The 24,237-nt window shown below is 36.0% G+C and overlaps 4 protein-coding genes, 1 non-coding gene and 1 pseudogene across 12 annotated transcripts; 3 read left to right on the top strand and 3 right to left on the bottom strand.

Annotated features, from left to right (window-relative positions):
* Positions 1–2,707: 2,707 nt before the first annotated feature.
* LOC133823627 (uncharacterized) lies at positions 2,708–3,766 on the bottom strand. Its single transcript, XM_062256487.1, has one exon. The coding sequence runs from the start codon at positions 3,764–3,766 to the stop codon at positions 2,708–2,710; it is 1,059 nt and encodes a 352-aa protein (XP_062112471.1).
* A 1,416-nt stretch (positions 3,767–5,182) lies between these two features.
* On the top strand, positions 5,183–6,223 carry LOC133822059 (MLP-like protein 423). Its single transcript, XM_062254266.1, has 2 exons — positions 5,183–5,459; positions 5,715–6,223. Exons 1-2 carry the CDS (start codon positions 5,276–5,278, stop codon positions 5,987–5,989), a joined length of 459 nt encoding a protein of 152 aa, XP_062110250.1. The 5' UTR covers positions 5,183–5,275; the 3' UTR covers positions 5,990–6,223.
* Positions 6,224–7,020: 797 nt separating this feature from the next.
* On the top strand, positions 7,021–18,957 carry LOC133822057 (tRNA-splicing endonuclease subunit Sen2-1-like). Of its 8 annotated transcripts, none has more exons than XR_009887799.1 (6): positions 7,021–7,177; positions 15,672–16,446; positions 16,577–16,671; positions 18,428–18,505; positions 18,652–18,690; positions 18,887–18,957. XR_009887799.1 is itself a non-coding variant. In XM_062254263.1 (5 exons), exons 4-5 carry the CDS (start codon positions 15,677–15,679, stop codon positions 16,626–16,628), a joined length of 822 nt encoding a protein of 273 aa, XP_062110247.1. In that variant the 5' UTR covers positions 9,667–9,883; positions 9,969–10,088; positions 14,814–14,896; positions 15,672–15,676; the 3' UTR covers positions 16,629–16,801. The 8 variants fall into 8 exon arrangements, 5 of the variants coding, with proteins under 5 accessions (XP_062110246.1, XP_062110245.1, XP_062110249.1 ...); XR_009887800.1 differs by having other exon boundaries at positions 18,656–18,690; XR_009887798.1 differs by lacking the exon at positions 18,428–18,505.
* On the bottom strand, positions 8,207–9,086 carry LOC133822061 (NAC domain-containing protein 7-like; annotated as a pseudogene).
* LOC133823628 (tetraspanin-3-like) lies at positions 17,184–17,558 on the bottom strand. Its single transcript, XM_062256488.1, has one exon. The coding sequence runs from the start codon at positions 17,556–17,558 to the stop codon at positions 17,184–17,186; it is 375 nt and encodes a 124-aa protein (XP_062112472.1).
* A 3,362-nt stretch (positions 18,958–22,319) lies between the features above and the next one.
* LOC133827989 (small nucleolar RNA R71) lies at positions 22,320–22,426 on the top strand. Its single transcript, XR_009890635.1, has one exon. It is a non-coding gene; the product is annotated as a small nucleolar RNA R71 (small nucleolar RNA).
* Positions 22,427–24,237: the final 1,811 nt, after the last annotated feature.

Consider the following 24,237-nt stretch of genomic DNA (forward strand, 5'->3'; position numbering starts at 1 on the left):
TCTCATGCCAAATAGCTCGAACAAACCCACATTATAATTTGGACTCAACACATATCATTAACACGCATACAATTATGCAATTATACTCTCAACGAGCCAAATAACCATCACACCCCTGTAAACAAATGTGGACTCACATGCATGCATTTAACATCATATTATAATATAATTCTCATAAACATGCATAAACACTTTTAATGGCATAATTAAACAGTTATGGCCCTCCCAGCCCACTAATCCAGCCATTAAACCATATTAGGGAATCCGGGGCATTACACTGCAGTAGAACACTGGCCTCTGGCGATTGGCTTCTTCTCGGAAGAGGACAGAACTCACAACGAATTGTGAGACAGAAAAGTATAAGAATAAATATTCATTAGCAGTGGGGGAGCTCAGTATAGGAGGTGAGCTCAAATAAGTTTTCAATTCTTCCAATGTTGTTCTCTGCTCTGGTCCCCAGGTGGTGTTGGTAGATTTCTTTATGCATTGCAAGAAGGGTTGGCAATGGTCAGACATTCGGGATATGAATCGACTTAATGCTACTACTTTGCTCGTCAAAGCCTGTACGTCTCGGATAGTTCGGGGTTCTTTGACTTCTGAGAGGGAGGCAATCTGCATTGGGTTCGCCTCGATGCCCCTCTGACTGACGACGTATCCCAAGAACTGTCCAGAGGACACCCCGAAGACACATTTAGAGGGGTTTAATTTCATTTTATAAGCATCAAGGATGTCGAAGCACTCAGTCAAGTCGTCTGTATGTGAAGAGCTTTGTTTGGACTTGATGACCATGTCGTCAATATAAACCTCCATATTTCTCCCGAGTAATGAGGAAAACAGCTTGTGCATCAGCCTCTGGTATGTTGCGCCTGCATTCTTTAGGCTGAAGGGCATAACTTTGTAGCAATATAAACCACCCTCTGTTATGAAAGCCGTGTGAATCCGATCCTCTGATTTCATGGGGATCTGATTGTATCCAGAGTAAGCGTCAAGGAAGCTCATTCTTTCATATCCTGTCGTGGCCTCTATCATCTGATCGATCTTTGGTAGAGGGTAGCTATCCTTGGGACACGCTTTGTTTAGATTTGTGTAGTCTATGCATACTCTCTTTTTCCTATTCTTCTTTGGGACCACGACGGGGTTGGCGAGCCAACTGGGGTACAAGCATTCTTCAATTTCCCTTGTGCTTAGGAGCCATTGGACCTCCTCTTGTATGACTTGATTCACCTCTGGAGCGAACCTCCTCTGCTTCTGCTTGACGGGTGGAAAGTTGTTGGAGATATTTAGGCTGTGACTCATGACAGAAGGGTCTATTCCGGGCATGTCATGTGGAGTCCAGGAAAAAGTTCTCATTCTGGTCTTGAGAAATCGTATGAGGATCTGCCTCTCTTCTCCAGAGAGCTTGGTACTTATCAGCACTGTCTTAGAGGGGTCAGCGTCGTCTAGACCCACTTGTTCTAAGGTATCTAGTGTAACTTGGGGTTTTTCTTGGTCTTCCTCTAGATTGATTCTTTTTAGGCACGCTGGTAGGTCCTGCTGTAATTGCTATTTGTCAGGGAAGTTGTCATGGGAAGCAGTGCCAGAGTTATTTATTTCTTTTAAGGTAAGGAAGCACTTTTTGGCCTGCTTCTGGCAGCCTTTGATGTCGACGGTGTAACGCCCGTTGAGTGACTGACACCGCATTACCTGATGTAGAGTTGAGACTACCCCCTGCATTCGGTGGATCCAATTTCTCCCCATGATGGCGTTGTAGCTTGTGGTGGAGTCTATAATGAGAAAGTCTACTGGCAGGGCGCGTTCTGCAGCAACCACAGTTAATCGAACGACGCCCTTTGGATAAACTCTTTGGCTGTTGAATCCCAAAATGGGCGTGGTGGAGGGTCGGATCTCATTCTCCTCTAGCCCCATCTTTTGGAAGGCTTCCCAGAAGAGGATGTCGACCCCACTGCCCCTATCAATCAAAACTCTGCCCAGCTGGAAATGGTCAACTTGTAGGGAAATGACGAGTGGATCATCATGGGGTTGGTGGACGCCCTTCAGGTCATCATCGGTGAAGGTGATAGCAGAGGCTGGGTAGCTTCTGCCTTCTGAAGTGACGAGATTGACCATGTGGCCTAACGATTTGTATTGCTTCACTCGTTCTTCCATCCTTTTATGGATTTTGGTTGTATGCTCTTGATTATCAGTGGGTTCTACGATCCCGTGGATCATAGGGACTTGCTTAAGAGCCTCTTGGGTGCTGTCAGAGGCTATGTGCACGGGGTCTGACGCCTGCGGAGCGGGGGCAGAAGCGGGGTTCTACCGCGAGGTGCCTGGTCTGCCCGTCTCCTTGATGTATTGGGTAAGCCTCCCACTCCTCATGAGGGCTTGGATCTGATTGTTCAAATTGTGGCATTCAGCGATCGTATGACTGTGATCTTTGTGGAAGAGACAATATCTGCTTTTATCCCTTCTGTCAAATGGAGTGGTAATTTTGTAGGGCTATCGCCAGATAGGTCTGTCTTTATTTTCTTCGTAAATGACTTCTTGCGGGACGGTGTATTCGAAGGATGGGTATCGTGATGGCTGTCGATCCTGTCTTGGCCTTTTTCCTTCCTTCGTATGATCTGTTTGGTTCTGTTTCCTCTTGTCATCCCTGGCAGGTGGTGGAGGATTATTTGCTGGCGGAGCAGAGATGAGTGCAGACTTCTTCTGTGTGCGCTCTCGAAATTCAAATACCCTGAAGATGCCCTCGGCTCGGGTCTGCCATGTCGTATGGAGGTGTCATGGTGAGATTCTCATGTAAGAGAGATCCCACCTGCAGGCTTTTGACGAAGAGATTTGCTGCGGTGAGTGGGTCGACGTCATGGATTTGATGCACGAGGTCAATGAAACGCTGTAAGTATGCTTTTGGATGTTCATTCTCCCCCTGCTCAATCTGATAGAGATCGGCCATTGTTCTAGGCGCCTCTCGGTTTGCGCTGTACTGCTGTAAAAAGGTCCGTCGGAGATTAGTAAAATTGTTGAGCGACCCGGGCTTTAATTGTCGGAACCATAACAGAGCTGGCCCGGAGAATGTCGTTGAAAAGACTTTGCATTGTATGGCTTTGTTATTAGCTTCTAATGCCATCTTCTGTTGAAATTGAAATAAGTGGTTTAGTGGGTCTCCCTTTCCATTGAACGCAGGCAGGGAAGGGATGACGAAGTCTCGAGGCTTTGGCTCATTCTGAATCCATTCCGAGAAATGTGATTTCTCAGTGGTTCTTGATACTAGATCCAAGTGTTCGGTGGCGTAGAAGGATCGCCCATCTGAGAACTTTTGCATCATTTCCCGCATCATGTCTTCTTTCCAGCTGTCCAAGAACCGGATCGAGGGAACACGACCTTCGAAAGGAGAATCGTGTGCGATTTGAGGTGTGGTGCGTTGAGGCTGGACTTCGGCTGCTGGCTGAGCAGGTCTGGTGGGTTCTGCTTCGTTCCGCCCATGCGTGTCAGAGGTCGGGGCTTGTCGCTCTTCGGCCCCGGAGGATGGCAGGATGCCTTGGGATCTTCCGTTACCTGGGTTCATGTTTTGATGTGGGGAATTAACGCGGTCGATTAGAACGTCAGATCTGTTAGAATCAAGATTGTCGTGGGCTTGGGTGTTACGAGTCGTGTCAGTGGACCTGCGCAGCTCAACAATCTCGGCTTCGAGCCTAGCTTGGGCTTCGGTCAATGTCTTGATTGCTTCGTCGGATTGCTGCTGGCTCGCCTCCAATAGACGACACATCCTTTCGATCTGGTCGCTCATGTCCGTTGGAGGGATGCTTTGTGCGACTGGGCCCGAAACTCCGTTGCCTTTTGGTGGCATGCTTTCTGGGTTCGTAGTGGATCTTGATTTCTTGGTTCGACGACGTGGCTAAGGCCGATATGCTTGTCGATTCCCACAAATGGCGCCAATTGTTGGGGCAACAATTTGTCTTTCTATATCTGGAAGTAATAACCCAACGATGAATGATAACTTGCTTCTACTCCGGTGATGAAATTTGCCTTTGACTCGTCGGGATCACCTGCAAGAAAGACACTCCGATGCTTAAGTCAGTTCAAAGTTCGATCCCTTTCTCTTCTCAGAATCTCATATTTATAGGATGAAATATACAAAGCAGTTAGTTGGTTCAAGCGAACCCTGAAAAGGGGGGAAAGAGAATAACTGAATTTCCCTCCAAAAACACCGACTTTTAAAATGTCTCGCTCAGGGGTCAGAGGCGCAGATTGCCTCTGACCCACAGCTTCTACCTTCGGAACCTCTCTTTGCCAAAACGCTCCGTTTTGAATGTTTGATAAATGAGGTAAATGTTTTTCGGGCCGAACATTTTGGGCCCAACAGTAACCATTGACGCTTTATTCACTTCAGAAATTCAAGATTCCAATCGGAGAAGGAAGATCACGTTTTCAAATATACCACAACAAATTTTCAACCTCAACACATACTATATCTATTTAGCTACAAAAAATGTATAGACTATGATAAATCATAACATCAAGCCAAGGGCATAAGAGGGGTCTACGTTTTTAAAAAATATATATATTTCTAATAATTTTCTTTGGTTTTCTTCATAAATTATGTATTTGGCCCTCTTTCATTTTTTTTAAAATATTTTGGCCCCCTAAAATAATGTTCTGCCTTGGTCCCTACTTCAAGTGTACTGCATTATGTTTGGCCACAAAAAATAAATATACCTCAAGATAAATCATACATCAATTAGAATAGTCTTCAAGTGCTGCATTATATTTAACCACAAAAAAATAAATATATGATAAATTAATCATACGTACATTGCAATATTATAAACAAAGAAAATATAAACACAAATTTCAATTAGGATTGAAAATTACTATACTCACAACATAAAACATATAGAACTTAATTTATTTTTAGATATAAGAAGCCAATGACAAACCTTATTTAAAATGAAAAGGCCACATATATAGTACGTATTTGCCTCACCTTTATGTACTATATATGGATAAAAAATTTAACCACACCTAGAAGAGAGTGCATATTAAGGCACCGGCAAAGATAGCTAGGGCCCTCTTACACCTCCTTATTCTTATCTAACTTAACCACATGGTAGTTGAGCTTGTATCTAAAGCCATTTAAAGCCTCTTTTTTAGAGTACACTGATAATAACAAAAGCTCTACTACATATGTATATATAGACAAGTATTCATGTAGTACTGTGTGAAATCAAACAAAAAGTTGTGTGTTTTTTATTGTTTATTAGTCTCTTCTGCTCCTTAATTATTTTCTTTACAAGAAATGGCTACTGGAATGCTTCATGCAGAAATAGATGTCAAATCTCATGCAGATAAGTTTTGGGCATCCCTTAAGGATTTCATCCATATTTACCCAAAGGCCTTCCCTCATAATTACGAAAGCGTTGAAGTTTTGGAAGGTGATGGCATTCAGCCTGGTTCTGTGAGACTCGTTAAATATGGCGAAGGTATACTATATATATAAGTACATACAACCTTATTATTATGTATACTTCTAGCTTTTATAAGTACTTTCTTGAAACTAATCACTAAACCAAAAGGGTTTCCTAAGATCGTAATTAAAGTGCATGTATATATATGATGAACATGCATTAGTAGCTATAGCTGGACTTAATAACTATACAATTACGCAAAAGTAGGTCATTATTATATTAAACTTTGTCTCTGATGTGTTTGTGTCAATTATACACATGTTTTTTTAGGTTCTTTGATAGTAAAAGTTTCGAAGGAAAAGGTCGAGGTTGTTGATGATCCCAAGAAGATATTTGGTTTTAGTGTGATAGATGGAGATCTGCTAAAGTACTACAAAAGTTTCAAGTCCAGCGTTCAAGTGGTTCCCAAGGATGAAGGAAGTTTACTGAAATGGAGCTGTGAGTATGAGAAGACTGCTGATGATATTCCTGACCCAACAGTCGTCAAGGATTTTGCTGTTAAGAGCTTCAAAGAGCTGGATGACTACATTGCCAACCAGGCATAGAATAATCACTAGCTAGCTACCAGTACTATATATATATATATATATCATATCACCATGTATGTATGTGGGACTTTGAATAAATTAAAGTACTATAGCGATGGTCTATTTTATTAATTAGTATCGTCATCGTTCACCATCTATGTATGGAATTAAGATGATCGATTATGGTAATATAATAATAATAATTTTGTATGAGGCGTTACTGGTTTTGATTATATAATCTTTTTATGCTTATTTGTGCAAACCCCGGCCCATGAAAACATAGAGTTCTTCTCTAGTAGTGCATTAAAGTCAATCACCATGTATGGTTAGTACAAAGTTATGAAAATTGATTACCACATGGTCATACTCAGCACACAAGTTAGACACCAAGGTCAAATCTGACCTTACACACACATAAGACGGCAAAAAATTTTATGCTTTACTTTATTAATGTCAAGACACAATATCAACAATGTAGAAATGATATCACCTGCACGGCAGGCTACAATCACTCAATGCTTGTTCTTGAATATTCTTTGGTCCCATCACAGCTGTTATAGAGGTTGTTATAGAATATTTCAGTTATGATTTTTCTTTTTTCCTAGACCACATGTAATGAGCTCATTAGTTTCCGGTATTTTGTAAATTGCCTATATATAAAGAACAGTATTGACATGTGAACTCAAAATATATATTAAAATATTACACATAATGATGTGGCAGTTTATTTTAGCCAATCATATTTATTAAAATTGAGACCCACTATTTTAAAAAACAGTAACATGTCACTGTGTGTAATATTTGAATACATATTTTAAGTGCACATATCATTCCTCTATAATGAAATAAAACCTCAGTCAGAGCTGAGCATTATTCATTCCTAAATATTGAAATTCTCTCAAGAATTTTACAATTTAATTACATTAAATAATAACATGTTTTAAAAAACGTAACTAACTCGTATTAATATATGTTTATTATTTAGTAATAACCTTGATATATTTGTCAAAAAAATAATAATAATACTAACGTTTGATATTTCTTTTAAAAATTAAAATAAAACAAGGTCTCATTTGGGAAAAATGGTAGAACACTTACATTCCATTTTGTCTCTCTCTCCATCTCTGTCTCTCTCTTCCATTTCTCCAGTCACTCTCTTCGATTTCTGTCGATCACTCTCTCAATCTCAAGCTCTCATCGGCATGGGTATGTACTTCGAATCTTCACTTTTGCGATCTCCATTCATATTTTTTCCCAATTATAACCCTAATTATCACTCTACTTATCATCTTTCCTTCAAATTCTCTTTCTGTTTTGTTTATCACTGAATCATTGATTTTGTTTCATTAGTTTTATCATTGCAAATATGATAATAATAATATGTGATATGGTGTGTTTCAGAATAAAAATGAGTAGGCTATTGATATTGTGGTTTGAGTATTTTTTTTTATTTGAGCAGTAATATAATTTGATTTGAATCAATAATTTTTGTACTCTGTCTTGTTACATTGCCTTGTTCAAGCTCTGTTTTCTTATAATCATATTTCAGTTTCATCAGCTTTTTATGTGATATGGTGTGCTTAACATATGCATAATAACTATTTCATGGAATGCTTCAGTGAGATATATGAGTAAATTGAGTTATTATTATACCTTTTTTTAATCAGCTTTTTTTATGGGGTGTGTATAGATTATCAAGATGATGTATGATCCATTCTGCCCACTCTAATCATGTACTTGTGCCTCTATGAATTACCGTTATTTTATTTTTCAGAGCCATATTATGATTCCCTACAAAAGCTTGCGTCCTCTTGTTTTTTTTAGGAGCTATGGTAGTTGATCGGCCAACTAGTTATTGAAATTGCAAACATTATACTTGTTTTTGTTTTGCTAATCTATGATCCAAATCATGTATATGTGACAAAGACACAAGCATTAAAAACAGATTGCTAATTGTGTCATATTGGACTCTTTATTATAAACAGAGGAGATTAGAAAGACAATCATTTATGTGTATAGGAGATGAGATGTGAGGTGATGTTATATATCTATCTGGATACCACTCTGCACCCTTTTATTTGTGCATGTAGTGGAAGTGTTCTTAGTAGAGTTGAGATACCACTCTGCAGCCTTTTATTTGTTTATTTTTTCTTCGATTTTTCAGAACTTTCAAAAAATAAAATGAAGCGAATTGGTTAACAAATAAGAACTTGCCCATATCTTTACTGGCAAGCCACGGGAAGAGGAAGATAAACTTTTTAAATTTGGAAGCATGGGGCTTGCTCCCTACTTTCTATCCCATAAGCTCAATCAATGCAATTTGCAAGTGAGAATAGAAAACCAAAGAACCAGATTAGGAGCTATCCTTTGGAAGAATCATGGCTTCCATTTCCATATCTACTTCCTTACAAAGAGCATGCAACTCAAACCATGTCACTAAGAAACAACAGCCTCATCAACCCAGAGCTGCAAAGTCTTCGGGAGCAAAGCACACTACAGCTAACATTTCATATATTATACTTGTATTTAGAGAGAGAGAGAGAGAGAGAGAAAGAGAGAGAGAGAGAGGACATGCCTGAGAAGTTCCATTTTCGTTGGTTTCAAGTCGATACTCATGCATGATCCAGTATAACTTCTGACCATTAGGGGCTCAGCCTTTATAAAAAACCAAAGTCTTTCTCATCCCAATCAGGCTATGCCTAGCATATATGGCCTTGTCTCTTCCTGTTGCTTTCCAGAAACCTGCCTTCGTTGCTCTATTTGTGCGTGTTCCCGTTGGGTATTTCTTATCTTTGTGGCTAAAAAAGTACAATTCATTTCGCTCTTCACTTCCTATTTTACACAATTCTGCATATATACAATATCAATTTATATATATATATATATTCTAGTTAATAAGTTGTACGTACATATATATATATATATAAGATGATGAAATTATTACGTATATACTACCTTGAAGATCCCATGGCTCAATCTTGTAAAGATCAACATCTTTGATGACATCAAGATCTATTCTTTTAGAAGTAATATTTTTTCTAAGGTAGTAATCCACAAGTTCCTCATCTATGGGATGGAATCTGAAACCTGGTGGTACATGTGAAAATGTATTCATGCAACTTAACTACGTACGTATTCTCTCTTCTTCCAAATTCAGCCAATAATATGTTACACCCTGCATTGTGGCAGGTGAACTCTAAATCTTGTTTTGGTTTATGTATGTTATTTGTTTTTGGTACAAAAACATTAGAACAAACATTAATTTAAGAGAATTATTTGGGTGTGGATTTTATTACAGAAGCAAAACGGAGGAGGTTTCTTGAACTATTTCCAGAAGCATCTACAAATGAAGACCCAGTTCTCTTTCTGACCTCCATCATACCTTGGTGGGCATGGCTAAAGAGATCCTGAGCTTCTCAGTGGTATTATTAAGACTTGAATTGAAACTCAAAAGCACTTTCTCAGTTCTCTCTTTTTCTCACAACATAAATCTAAACTAGGAATGTCAAAATGATCCGGTTGAACGGGGCGGGTCGGAGCTCCGATCCGACGGGAAGATTCTGATCCGGATTAAGCGGGTCGAAATGCGGGGCGGGTCTCTGCCCCGATCCGGTAGTAATTATTGCAGGGCGGGTGAGGGTCGTGACCCGCCCCGGTAGCTTTTTTTTTTTTAAAAAAACGTTTATCGACTATTGGGTTGGGTCTCATCTTCTTCAGTAATGTAAACAAGTAAAGCAAATTCTCTTCACTTCTTCATCTTCTTCAGTTCAGCAATCAACCTCTGGCTCGCAAGTTCTCTCTTTCACCTGGGTTCTCTCTCATATGGGTTCTCTCTCGTGGGCTCTCAGTCTCTCTCCTAGGTTTTCTTATTTGGGGATTTATCAATTTCATAGCCATGGATTGATAACACAGGTACAAGAAAGGAGACCATAACGAGGTCTGTATTTTTTTTCTATGTTGTTTATTTTGAGGTTCTGATTTGGTTTTCTTTACCGAGGTGTGAAAATGGCTTGGTGGGTCTAACTCTGGATTTGTGTCTCATGATCTCTACCTTCATGGGTATTTCAATGCTTCCATTAAGTTACCTGTTGATTATACTGCTGGAGTAGTTGTTTCCGTGAGTAATCTTTTCTCTTATTACCTGATTTTAATCTCTAATAATTAAGTTACCTTCTATGTTTTCGGGTAGCCAAACTTGTTGGTTGTTGCTCTCTAACAACTAACTTAAGATTTGTATATGTATATATATATATATATATGTGATATGTACCAGGTTTTAAGCTTACAACAACTAAGACTGAAACATTTTTCTCTGTAATTTCACTTTGGTTGTAGCAAAAAGTTTTCTTTTGTTAATTAAAGTTTGAATCAGACTCTTTAAACCAATTTATGGTTGAATGTGTAATCTAGGTGAGAGGTTCCGCTATAATAAGATTTGATTAAGTAATAAGAAAAATATATATCACACTATAAAAACATTCAGAGTATAAAAGAAGTGTTGTAAATGTATGGTTACAAAGAGCTTTTTACTCCAATCAAAAGCCAAAACATAAAACTAGTAATATAGAGGGTGTTTGATACCTTAACTAAAAAACTGTTTTTTGTTTTTAAAAGCTAAAAAGTGTTTTTTGAAAACAAGTAGGGGTGTTTGACATTATTTTCAGAAAATAATTTTTAAAAACAAAGTTACAAAAAACAGAAAATTTTGAGAACAACAAAAAGTTGTTTTCTGTTGTTCTCAATTTTTTTTTCCTAACTTTATTTCTTATTTTTCATCATTTTTTGTTTCAAATTATTTTATCTCATTATTTATTATAAATTTTTAAAATATTTTTCTCTTTGTAAATATATTTGTTAATTTTTTATTTAAGATTTTTAAAAAAATAAAACTAAAAAAATTGTTTTTAGAAAACATTAACCAAACAACTCTTATTTTTTGAAAACTACAAAAACAGTTTTCTGTTCTCATTTCTGAGAACAAAATTTTGAAAACAAAAAACAGAAAACAATGCCAAACAGGCCCATAATCTCTTGTTCTGCCAAGTAAATTTACAAAGAGCTTTTGACTCCAATCAAAAGCTGCAATGGGAAGATTCCTTAGACTGTACGAGAAAGATTAAGATTTTATTTGATGTATTACTAATATAAAGGCTTGAAATTGACCATGCTTGAAATTTAATAAAACTTTATATATTTGATGAAATTTAAATAAAATACTCAAGCATCTAAAAAGATGTAATGATAATATAATACTGAAGATGTAATGATAATCCAAGTAGTTTTGAACTAGGAATTATTATGGTTTCACACTAGGGATGTAAATGGGGCGGGTTGGCCCCGCCCCGCCCCGGATCCGACCCGATCCGTTAAGCTTATGCCTCGACCCGCCCCGCCCCGGATGTGATGGAGCGGGTCAGACCCGACCCAGTAAGATTTTTTTTTATTTTCTTTTTCTTTAATAAAATAAAGACTAATTTTTTAAAATATGTTACAATATAAAAATAAATGGCAAAAAAAATCTCTCATACTAGACATAAATGAGCTACCTAATTTTTTTTATAAATGGTCTTGCATACTAAAAAAAAAAAAAAAATTACTATACTTCAAAGCAAAACATCAATTTTCTCTTCTATCCCTCTTAAATATACTGTCTTATTTATATATATATATACATATATATATATTTAGATCATTGATCACCCTAAATAGTGGTAGTAATTAGTTTTTTTTTTTAAATGATTACAAAAAAACAACAACAACCGGGTCGGGTCGTGATCCGACCCGCTTCAATTGCTAGCGGGTCGGATCGGATCTCGACCCGCCCCGCTATTGCCCTGGTTATATTCGGATCAGGGGCACCCCGTCGGGTCGGGGCTCCGACCCGCCCCGATCCGCCGGGTTTTTTTGCCATCCCTATTTCACACAAAGATTGCCTACAACTTTTACAACATATAAGAGCAACTCTATACACTTAGTGTTACAATGCTCAATAAGACTGCCTATTTATAGTAGTCCTCAGTGGAACAGTTAGTTAGATAATACTACTACTTAATCATGATCGAATTAATTTTTAGTATTAATCACAAGTGTTACTTGGAGCAAGCTTTGCAACAAATATTTAATGAAAACCTCAATTTAAAACCAAGCAAAAAGTACGCAAGGACTTCAAGGGAAATAAGGCCCCTTCCCTCATATGTTCTTGGCCCGAAGCTGCATATTTTAGCTTACTGGTGGGATTACCATCTCCCGGGGCGCGACAGCTTCGTTCGTGGGAGGTTGGAGCTCGACACCTCAGCGAGCCTGATAGTCCAATTCCGTGAAGGGCCAAGATATCAGAGATCTGCCCTAGTGAAGAGATCGAGGTAGATGGGGGATTTGATGGATCTTCCATCAGTGAAAATTTGAGCTCGCCCGGTTTGAATGCGACCGTCACTTTAAGAGTAAGGTCGAGAGGGATCGGTCTGGGCTCGGGGTCCGGGTCTGGATAGATTGCGACCCTGAATTTTTTCCTTTTTCTCTCCTCAACCTCGTCAATTTGGCGTCGGAAATGAGCTTGGGTGTCTTCTTGCTCGCACTTAAGTTAGTGCTCCCGTATCAAGTGTTGGTTCCTAGTAAAAGGTGACTTTGGACTCGGAGGTGCCGGTGATTAAGGAATGGTAAATTTTGACCCCCACCTCTCTTCCGAGTTCTGCGACATCTAGCAAGATAACAAAAGGGTGAGGGCTAGACGAACAAGAGATTAAGAATGAAAATCAAGACGGCCTAAGCTCGAATGATCGAGGCTATGGAACGAGCTCGATAAAAAGAATGAGATCGAGATTGGAGCGTGTATTCCACATAAAGAGGGAAAGGCAGATTTATTTTGGAAAATCCCAGATTTTTAGGGAAAAAAGTTGGCGGTTACTCTAAAAGTGATATTTTTGGGAAACGTGCAATTTGAAAACCCTAATTCTATACCCAGTTTCTTGGTCTACACGATATGATACTCGAAATTAAGATAACCCAGTAAAAGAGCCAAATTTGCATCATTCATGCAAACTCTGGGTTTGAAAAATCCGTAACAACAGAAGAGCCTAAAAATTATACAGTATTGACCAATGCATTCTAGTGCAATACTAGTAAATGTGCCTAAGTGCAACAACGTAAAACATGCATGGAAAAAACAAAGTATAAACACGAATATAAGGGGTCAAGAGCAGATACTTACACAATGTAGATGGTGGATACAAAGAAATCGAAGACCGAAGGAGAGGTTACAAAAACGATTTCACGGAGTCAAATAGACCAGCAGTATTTTGCTTCCTCAGCTTGGAAAACATGCAAGGATCGAAGTTTTTATGCTATGGTTTTCCTTGTACTTTTCTTTTCTCTGAAAACTCAAAACGTAAAATTGAAATGAGGAAGACGATGGTGTATTTATAGGCCCCAAAGGATACCAAGCGACGGAATGATCTGGACCCTTGGCCAATTTTGATATCTGATCATATGGCTAGGGACAAATGAGAAAGTGGTGCCATAAAGTTGGCAGGCGGATGGACGTGTGTGTGATGTAAAAGGCACTCAAGTACTCTGACCATCCAATACCTGGCTGACGCGTGTCTACAATCGAGTACAGATGATGGTACAATTTCTAAGAAGGGCAGTTCAAAAGTTTCCTTCTAATGGGATTCGAACTGATAACTTTTGACGGGGCAAAATGTTACACCCAAATTTTGAGATGAGAAATTATGACCCCGAAAACTGGGCTTGTCAGGTGTGAGCTCGAAAATTCATGCGGTTATCATATGGTCCAACCGTTAAACCTCTCTAAGGCAAACAACGATCTCGAGGATGTGTAGCCTCGAGTATTCTCTGAGCTCGTAGTGGCTTGACACTTGAGTATATTTTTCACCAATTGCCTTCGAGCAAGACAGCTTGAGCTCGGGAAGTGCATGCTTGGATGTTCTAGCCTCGTCAGCATCTATTTGTCCTGAGCATAGCACAGGTTAGGTGGCAAGCTCGAGGTTGACTCATGGTCTCGATAGACTCAATGCCAATTGCTGATCTCGAAAGATTTGATGAATCATCTGGAATAACCAATTACGTGTGAACATGTTGGTTGTTGCAAAATCCCAATATTTAATTGATACCATTTAATTTGTTATCCGTTCCCGATCTTCATGTGACGTTTCTGTGTATATAGGAGATAATGCATTTAATATTATTATTTCAATTAATTTACAGAATATCTTCCTGAAATATGTGGAAATGAATATTGCAACCTTCACTATAAATAGAGAAGGAATCACCATTTGTAAATGACCGAATTCTGATTTCTTGAGAGAAAACTCTGGGCAACTCTTCTTTGAAAAGTTTCCAGAAAACTCTCCAGTCTTAATAACACAGACTCGTGGACTAGACAGAGTTAACTGCTGAATCACGTAAAAATCTTCTTGTCTTCCTCTTTGTTCATTTGCTCAAGTTTTCATTTGTTTAATTGTTGTACTATTTAAGTTGACGAAAAGCAGTGTTAACAATTTTTATAGCAAAACTAAATTATATTTTAATTGATTTTAAAATGAAAAAATACATTAAAAATCTATTTTAGTTAAAATAAAAAATAAATCAGTATTAAAATAAAATTAAAAATTAAATCCTAAAATTATTTTTATTTTCTAAAAAATAAATAAAAGAAATTTGCTGATAAAATACCTGTAAAGTAAAGTTTTAGTATTTTAGCCCAAATTTTCCCAAAAAAAAAACAAAAAATTAGATAATTTACATTACATTTTTTTTTAGAAAAAAAGGAAAACTGATTTGTTTTCCCTTGTGTTACTATGCACCTCAACAACGCATTATAAAGAACGATCTAGCGTTGATGCACCTCCAATCCGCCACCGTTTGTCGTCGCGCACACCCAAGAACGGCGCCGTCGACACTTCATCTGTAAGAGTATTCTTTCTCTTTGTCTCTACCTGTATATGTATCTGTATGTATATGTACATGAATCATGTTCTTTCTTCTCCTGTATTTGGTTACTATGCTCTTTTTAAAAATTGTGTGCATATAAACTGTTTGATTAAATTCCTCAACAACCTGTATTTGTTTTAAAAAAATAATTATTTGTTCATAGTGTGATTAGGCTTACTTAACATTACAAATCCAAAGACACCCAATGATTTGTGGGTAATTCCATTTTCTTGTGTATGTACAGCTTGCTAAATCAAATTTACATGCTGATATGCTTATTTAAGGTCTTGTCTATGTTATGTGATGTTTTCTATGATTTATTGTCTTTCTTATAACAGAACTACATTAAAATAAATATCAGGATGTTACTGTTTAAAACAATTTTATTGGTTGTTGTGACCTCAGTTTCAATTAAGTTACTTCAATGTTATAATGCAGACTAATTATTCAATGAAATTCCATCTTGTATTTTAAATTATTATGTTATAGTATTTATCATGTTATGTATTCAAAAGAAACCAACTTATCAAGCATTGTTGTTTTTCCTTTTCCCTCGTGCTCACTCCATTGTTTAAATTTTAGATACAAATAATAATTCTTTTATTATTTAAATTGGATGCTCTATTGCCTTGTCGAATTCAAAATGAACCCTTCTTTTTGATAGGGAAGAATAAATCTAAATTGGCTATTTTCACATTGCCAGATGTGTCAGGCATATCTAAAGAATTCTTGCTATTTGGTATTGGAATAGGTTTAATGGGTCCAAGATGGAAAGGAAAGGGGTCAGAAGCCAAAGCTCTTGCCGACCCCATGTCGAAAATAGTGTTACAACTTCAATCTTCTCTAATCAAATCAGAGGCTCAAGGATTACTTTGTGGCTGCAATGTTTTTCTCGGTGCAGAAGCACAAGAAGCCGATCTCCTTAATTGCTCTTGCTTTGGTGTACCCATTACTACAGCTGAAAAAGAAAAGCAATGGTTTCAGCTGGGCATGGAAGAGGCCTTTTACCTTCACTATTCTCTCAAGTGCCTCATGATAGTTGATGAAAACAAACGCTTGATGAATGGTGAAGAGCTATGGCTTTACATGAAATCCAAGAAAGAGACTTTCCCTGATTTTTACAAAGCTTATTCTCATCTTCGAATGAAGAATTGGGTTGTGATGTCTGGGGTTAGGTACGGTGTGGACTTTGTCGCCTATCGTCACCATCCAGCTCTGATTCATTCTGAGTTTGCTGTGCTTGTTTTATCACCAAAAGAAGAAAAAGGTTGCGGGGATGGAAACTCAAGGTTGAGGACGTGGTCTGATATTCATTGCACCACTCGGCTTTGTAGTGGTGTTGTCAAGACATTGTTAGTCCTTAATGTCAGTAGAAATGGTGCTGATGCTATCTCTTCGTCATGCGTGGAAAAATTCACTGTTTATGAGTACACAATCACAAGATGGCTTCCAGAAAGATGCCGTGAAGTTCACATGGTAGTTAAAAATGAAACTAGCAGCTGTACAGTAGCTGAAGATGAAACCAAGTAAGAGTTATTACTCTTTTGTCTTTGATTTTCTGTGAGGTCTATAAAGATATATTTGACTTTTTTCTTTTCACATGTGGAAACATAAATTACTCAGTTGCTCATTCTTTGCTTATGGAAATAATTTCAGTATTCAGGTCCCTTCTAAAGTTTTAGAGACACCACATGTTGAGGAAGCATGAAGTTAGGCAGTTATGCAATATGCCCATCATATTTAACACAAATGTAAGTTTGTGAACATAATTTACACTTTCAGGAATATTCGTTTCTGTTTTAGTAAACTGTAATTGACTGATTTATTCTCGATAAATGACCTGTCCTGCTCTCAAATTAAACCAAAATTCAGATTCTCTCATTTTTCTGTCCAATATTTTACTTTTTAATGAACTTATATATATATATATATATATATATATAAAGAAAAATTGACATGGGACAAACTTAAAAGCCAGTATCGTACAAAGATTTGAATTTTCAAAACACTAATTGACATTTCCAAATCTTTAGTTATCCAAATGTAACTTATACAACATACATAGCTATACAGACAAGACTGGAAAATCATGTCATGACCAATAATGTAAAAAAGAAGACAAACTAATTCAACGGTTTTGATTTCAAGTCATTGACATGATCGTTACATAACATTACATCATACCACCCCTATAAATTGATTGCCAAAACCTGGTACGGATTAGACAAAAGTTCCCAAACATCATTCTTTTTCAGTCACAAAGTTAAAAATGAATCCTACTAGGTTGTGTTTTTGTCATACGAGTTTCGCCGGTGGATTCTTCATTGTCTATACGGCAATTGTTCCGGAAAGTTGCACAGCCAATGACATAAAAAATGACTAGGAGAATAAGCACCCCAATGTTAATGACAGAGACTTTCCTCCAGCTCTTCTTGATGCTGCCGAGGACACCAGCTTTGCAAGAGTCACAACCAAAGCAAAGTTGAGCTCGATCATTGCTCCATCTGGTGCAGTCGGCACTAGTCCCCGCCAATCCTCCAGGCGTCCATATTGTCTCATTTACGTAGCTGTAGCCACATTCTGTAGGGGGCTTGCAGCACCCGGACTGCAAGGGGAAAGGTGAGGTCATTTCAGTCATTATGCCAATACAAACTTAACCATTATGTATGTTTATGCGTACTGTAATATTAGCTGTAGTTACTGGCAATCCGATTTATTTTATGCAATAAGACAATAAGACCATCTTATTAATCACCCAGCTCAAGTAACTGTGTGTGAATGTGTGATTTGGGGTTCATATTATGGTAGTTTCTTGTTATTGCATATACTTTTGTTGAGACGAGACCCACTAATCCAAAACACAAGACCATATACGAGTCAAATGAATGTGAAAGCTGAAGATAGTAGTAAGCACCTAGTACAGGAGACCACTGTGCAACATCTTAGTACAACTCTTAAATATCATTTAATTTAACATTCAATACAGCATGTCCTGCCTAAATTGGCGCCCTCAGGCTATTGATGGTATAATAGGATACCTTATGGGCTGTTCGCTATCATGAACATTCATGTACATGGCATGCCTATCAAAGCATCCCCACTCATTGATATAAAAGTAAATACTATTCATAGGAGAGTATGGCCAAACTATATGCAAAGTGGGGCTCTTTACCACAGTCATTCGTGTAATTATATTTAGGAGAACCAAAGATTTTGATTACTTTAAAAAGCTAGCTGAGGAAGCTACTTTGTACGATAAACAGTGGCAATCTTCTTGGCTAGATCAAAACGAAAAGAAGCTCTAAGCTTTGAAAATGCATGGTGGTGGTCCAGCAGTTGTTCCTGGGATGCCCCTGGACCATGCCTACTTGACAGAGAATGTTGGTCTAGTTGAAGCAGGTTGTGTGAATTTGGCCAGGCATATAGCAAACACAAAATCTTATGGTGTAAATGTTGTTGTTGCTGTGAACAAGTTTTCAACTGATGCTAAATTTGAGTTAAACGCAGTCAGAAATGCTGCATTAGCAGCTGGGGCTTATGATGCTGTTATTTGTACACACCATGCCCATTGGTGGCAGAGGAGCTGTAAGTTACTATAAGCATTAACAAAGTAGTATATTAATTATTACTATAAACTCACTGGTGTTCTCAAAATTCATATGTGATTATTTATCATTGTAGTACTATTAATTATTACTATAAGCATAATGTTTGGGTTCTATGGTGAATAGGCAGATGTGGAGTAGTGGTTGCCTTATCATCATTGAGTGGTTAGTACTTTTATCTGTATGTTTTCCTTAGTATAATTCATGTCTTACATGTGCATTATATAGATAAGTTTTAAAACAGATTGTCATGAAATGATCAGTAAGTCTTGTACAGCTGTAAAATTTTATTTGTGTTTTTCAATATCAAAAGTTCTTAGTTTATTTATCATTGTTTTATGATAAATTGATGTGGTTTCAGGGCTGGATTAAATTACTAAAAGAAACGGTGTTGCAATTTTAAAGTGTGGCCAACCTTAAAGGTTCTACTATTATAGGTGATATTCTATTTCACATTCTTATAAGGATATTGATTAGTGTTATTATTTACTTTTAAGTTTTTTATTCTTTAGTTTCAGATATTCTTTAATTATCAACATTTGTTTAGTATCAATGCTCTCCAATTAGATGAGATTAGATCACTACAGGTTGCTCAAAGCATTCATAATAATTAATTTGTTATTATTCTCATTTTAATAGTTGATGAATAATACTGATTAATGCCCTGTATAGTATGTTTCAATATAATTGAAGGTTTGGGTTGATCATTATGAGTAGTTATGTCGTGGTTCGTGTTTATGCTTGTAGCCTCTATAAATAAAAGAGAGTGCAAAGCTTGATTCTTCATCGATGAATGTTTACATTGTCTAGTGTAACAGAGCTAAATTTGTCTTCCAACCATTGAGAATCATCCCAGGAGCATCACAGGAACTGTGCTTCAACTTAGCTTGTGCCAACCTTACTGCCAAGCCAAAGAGATAGCATGATTCTAATATAGTGACAAACATTTTAAAAACTTGTTTTGAGTTTTGACTGATAATAGCTAAAACACAGGAGAAATACAAAGGAAGAAGGGTATATTGCTATATGGGTTTCTATCACAAATTTTAAATAAATTTTATTCAATAACTATATATATAGCTATGTCCTCATTGTAAAACGAGAGACATAACTTATAAATTTTTTGTATTTTCTCTTTAATTTTTTTTTTCTTTGTGGGGGTAAGATCTGGTACATATATATTATAAAATCTGAGATTTAATAGCAAGTTTCAAAATATAGGATTTATTGAAATATGAATGTTATGTTGCCAATTTGTTTTTAGAAAAATAACAACCAACTGATATGCTTATGATAATAACATGAGTTTTGTTTTCTTATTGAATTTTTTTCTCTACGCTATTTAGGTGATGAAGATAGCGACACGAGAATTGGATGCTTGCAATTAATAAGGAGATAGTATTGGAGAAATGTTACAATTTCCCTTTTATTAGACTCATTAGACATTATTTCTAAGCATAAACTTTTATTATGGTATTTTGCATTTGAAATTTTTTCATTTGGGACACATGTATTGTATATTTTGGTTGATAAAAAAAATATATTAGATTTTATCAAATTCTAATTACATTATTAAATAATAAATTGCTTTATCAAATAAATGTAATTAAAAATAATTTGATTATATTTTGAAGATGTAATTAAAGATGATTTGATTACATTTTGAAGATGTAATTAAAGATAATAAGATTACATCTTGAAGATGTAATCAAAGATAATTAGATTACATCTTTAAAATGTAATTATAGATAATTAGATTACACTTTGAAAATCTAATTAAAGATAATTAGATTACATCTTGAAAATGTAATTAAAGATAATAAGATTACATCTTGAAAATGTAATTAAAGATTTAGATTACATCTTGAAAATGTAATTGTTATCCAAAAAACAGGCACGGATGACGTGGCAAGTAATTCTTAACACGTGGCTGACACCTGACAAAATTCTGTTCGACTATCGACCGGTGAGATGTTGCATACATAACGGTTGAGTTTTCCTACGACTAGACTGGTCATACACTCCGCACATTTCAAGATAATTTTATAAAGATCTTGGTCAATCCCGAGATTATCTCCCATGATTTCCTGAGTATCCGATTATTTAGGAAATCATATCTATAACAAATTAATGTAATCCTCCTTGAGCCTATAAATAGAGAAAGATAGTTCAAGGAAGGGACTTTTGGCTTTCTAATTATCTGAGATTAGAGCTATCGCATTTGATATATTGTATTTGTTCTTCAGAGGTTGGTGAAACTCATTGAACCATAGTTCTTTGATCACTCATTTGAATCTTATATCAATAACAACTCAAGTGGACGTAGGTTATTACCAGATTTTGGGGCCGAACCACTATAAATTCTTGTGTTCTTTATTGTTATTGTCATCACGTTCATTTCAACATATTTGTCCACATCACCTCTAGGGATTTTCACTGAACGATCGGCTAATTGAAGTGTTATAGAAGTTGGTTTTAATTCTCCTAGACCAAGTTGCTTATACACAGAATAAGGCAGTAAATTCACACTAGCTCCTAAATTCACAGAAGCTTTGTTAATGAAATGATCGCCAATGATGCATGAAATTGTTGGACAACTGGGATCTTTATATTTCACAAGGCTTTTATGTTGAATTATGGAGCTAACTTGTTCAGTTAAAAACGCCTTTTTTGGAACATTTGTGTTTCTTTTAACAGTGCAAAGGTCTTTTAAGAATTTAGAATAGGCAGGAATTTGTTTAATGGCATTTAAGAAAGGAATGTTGATGCTTACTTGTTTGAAAACTTCTAAGATGTCACTATATTGATTGCCTTTCTTGAGTGGAATTAATCTTTGTGGAAAATGAGCTTTTGGGATGGAAGGAAGGATTTGAGCATCATCTTTTGAAAGGTCATTTATGTTGGAACTTTGAGGTTGGCTTTGGTCTTTTTCAACTTGAGGTATGTAATCGGGTTTGACAATTTGTTTTCCGGACCTAAGAGTTGAAATAGACTTAGCTTCTTCTTTATGACTAGGGGCTCCTATTTCATATTGGCCTTTAGGATTTGGGATGGGTTGGCTAGGAAATCTTCCTTTTTCTCTCTCAGTTACAGCATTAGCAAGTTGACCCAATTGTGTCTCGAGTTTGGCAATGGATTGAGACTGATTTTGTAAGATTTGTTGGATGGATTGCATGAATTGTTGTAAGGTGTCTTCTAAGGAAGGTTTTCTTTGTGGAGGGTAAGGTTGACTTGGTTGGGCATGATTTGGATTTGGCATGTGGAATTGGTTTCCTTGATTCATTTGTGGTTGGTTTTGTCTCCAGGAAAAATTAGGATGGTTTCTCCAATTTGGATTGTATGTGTTGGAAAATGGGCTATCAGAAGAAGGTTTTCCATATGAATGTAAAGCATTAGCCTCTTCAGAAAATGTTTCAACAAAAGAAGGACATGATTGAGCATTATGACATGAACTAGCACATAAAGAACAAACATCTTTTTTAGGTTGCACATGAGAATTCATAGATTGACTTATTACTAAGGCTTCTACTTTTCTTGCTAATTTATCAAATGATGTTCTTAAATCACTTTCTTCTTTTATTTCATATTTTCCTTCTCTTTTTTGTGAAGGGTTGGCTCTAGACCTAGGCTTAGAGAAATTCCATTGTTGTGAATTAACAGACAATTCTTCAAGAGCGTCCCAAGCCTCTTGCCCTTGCAGTTTTAAAAATTTTCCGGTATGCATAGATTGAATCATTTGTCGATTTGAAGGGGTTAAACCATCATAAAAATATTTCACAAGTCTCCATTTTTCAAAACCATGGTGGGGACATTTTAATAATAAATCTTTAAATCTTTCCCAACATTCATAAAATTCTTCGTTATCTTTTTGATAAAATTCGGAGATTTCTCTTCTTAAACTATCAGTTTTGGACATGGGGAAAAATTTAGCAAGAAATTTATTAAAAAGCTGATCCCAAGTAGTGATGGTTCCAGTTGGAAGTGAGTTTAACCAAGATTTGGCTCTATCTTTTAAAGAAAAAGGAAACAACCTAAGTTTAACCGACTCATCTGAAAATTTTTGAAAACAAAAGGTTGAGCAAATTTCCAAAAAGTCTTTTACATGCATGTATGGATCCTCTCTTTCTAAACCATAAAATGATGGTAACAATTGAATGATTGATGGTTTAAGTTCAAAATGAGTGGCATTAGTAGTGGGCAAAACAATGCATGATGGAACATTAGATGAAATAGGTGAAAAATATTCAAGAAGAGTTTTTTCTTGCACAACATTAGGTTCTTGTTCCATTATGCTTAAATTTTCAAAAACACTTTCAATTTCACGTAAAGACACTAATTTTTTCACCAAACGATTTTTTGAATTACGATGCCACTGATGCATACAATGTCACAAATTTCACAAAGTAACACAAATAATCACAAGAAAACAAATTTCTGATGTGGAAGATCAGTTAGAACTGCAACCACAGAGCATACTTATAACAAGAAGAGATTATAAAATTTATAAATATATATATTTTAATTTTTGGTTTAACTTGTTCCCAAGCCTATTTGATTCCACTTACTCACAACTTAATAACAACTCCCCGAGGTTAATTAATAAGCGTGGATGAGAACTTTGCCAAATTTCCTTTAAGCAAAAGTTGCTTATGTTGAAAGAACAAGCTTTGTTTTTTAGTTTTTTTTTTTTTCAAGTATTTTCTTAAACAATAAAATTACAACTAACTAAATGCGATAATTAAGAAAAAAAAAATGACAATAGCAATAGTAAATAGTTATATAAAAATTAGGAGGCACTTATGCCATCAACTAAATGATTAACAAAAAATAAAAATGAGGAGGCACTAATGCCATCAACCAACACTAATAATAATAATGATAATAATAATAAAACTTAGGAGGCACTAATGCCATCAACTAAGATAAAAAAAAAAAAATACAAGCTAGGAGGCACTAATGCCATCACTAGAAATGATAGATTGCTCAAGTATGTAGGAGGCAAAAAATGCACTCAACTATCAAGTAATTAGGAGGCACAAATGCACTCAACTAAAAAATAATAAAAAGTAAAAGAAAAAGAAAAATGGTTAGGAGGCACTAATGCACTCAACTAATAAGTAAGTAGGAGGCACTAAATGCCATCAACTACCAAGATATATATAAATAATATAATATATAACAATATAAATAAATATATGTATAACTTTTTTTTTTCTTTTTCGATTTTTACTCTTTTTTTTCGATTTTTTTTTTATAGATATATATATTTTTACTTTTTTTTTTTAAAGATAATTGTGCAAATAAAAAAAAATAAATAACTAGTAGAAGAATGCTACTTACCTTGAAGAAAGGCCGTTTCTTTCTTGTAACTCCCCGGCAACGGCGCCAAAAACTTGTTGATCCCAAAAGAGGGTGTTTTAAAATTTAAACTCGCAAGTGCACGAATCGTTTCGGAATATAATGTTCATGCAAGTACGAGGTCGAACCCATGGGAGTTGACTAACATCAAAAGAAACTATTTCAAACAAAGCAATAATATTCTAACCTAGTTCCAAATATTTGATGAGATTTTGTTTTAGAAAAATAAAAGACAAGTAATAAAAAGATTTAAGATTAAATAGAAAAATGGTTTTCAAATGAGATATATAAAATAAGATTATTAAGATTTTAGAATCCACAAAATGCAAGTTCAATAGTATTTATAAGTATATT

Source organism: Humulus lupulus, chromosome 3, assembly GCF_963169125.1.
Source record: "Humulus lupulus chromosome 3, drHumLupu1.1, whole genome shotgun sequence".
NCBI lineage: Eukaryota > Viridiplantae > Streptophyta > Magnoliopsida > Rosales > Cannabaceae > Humulus > Humulus lupulus.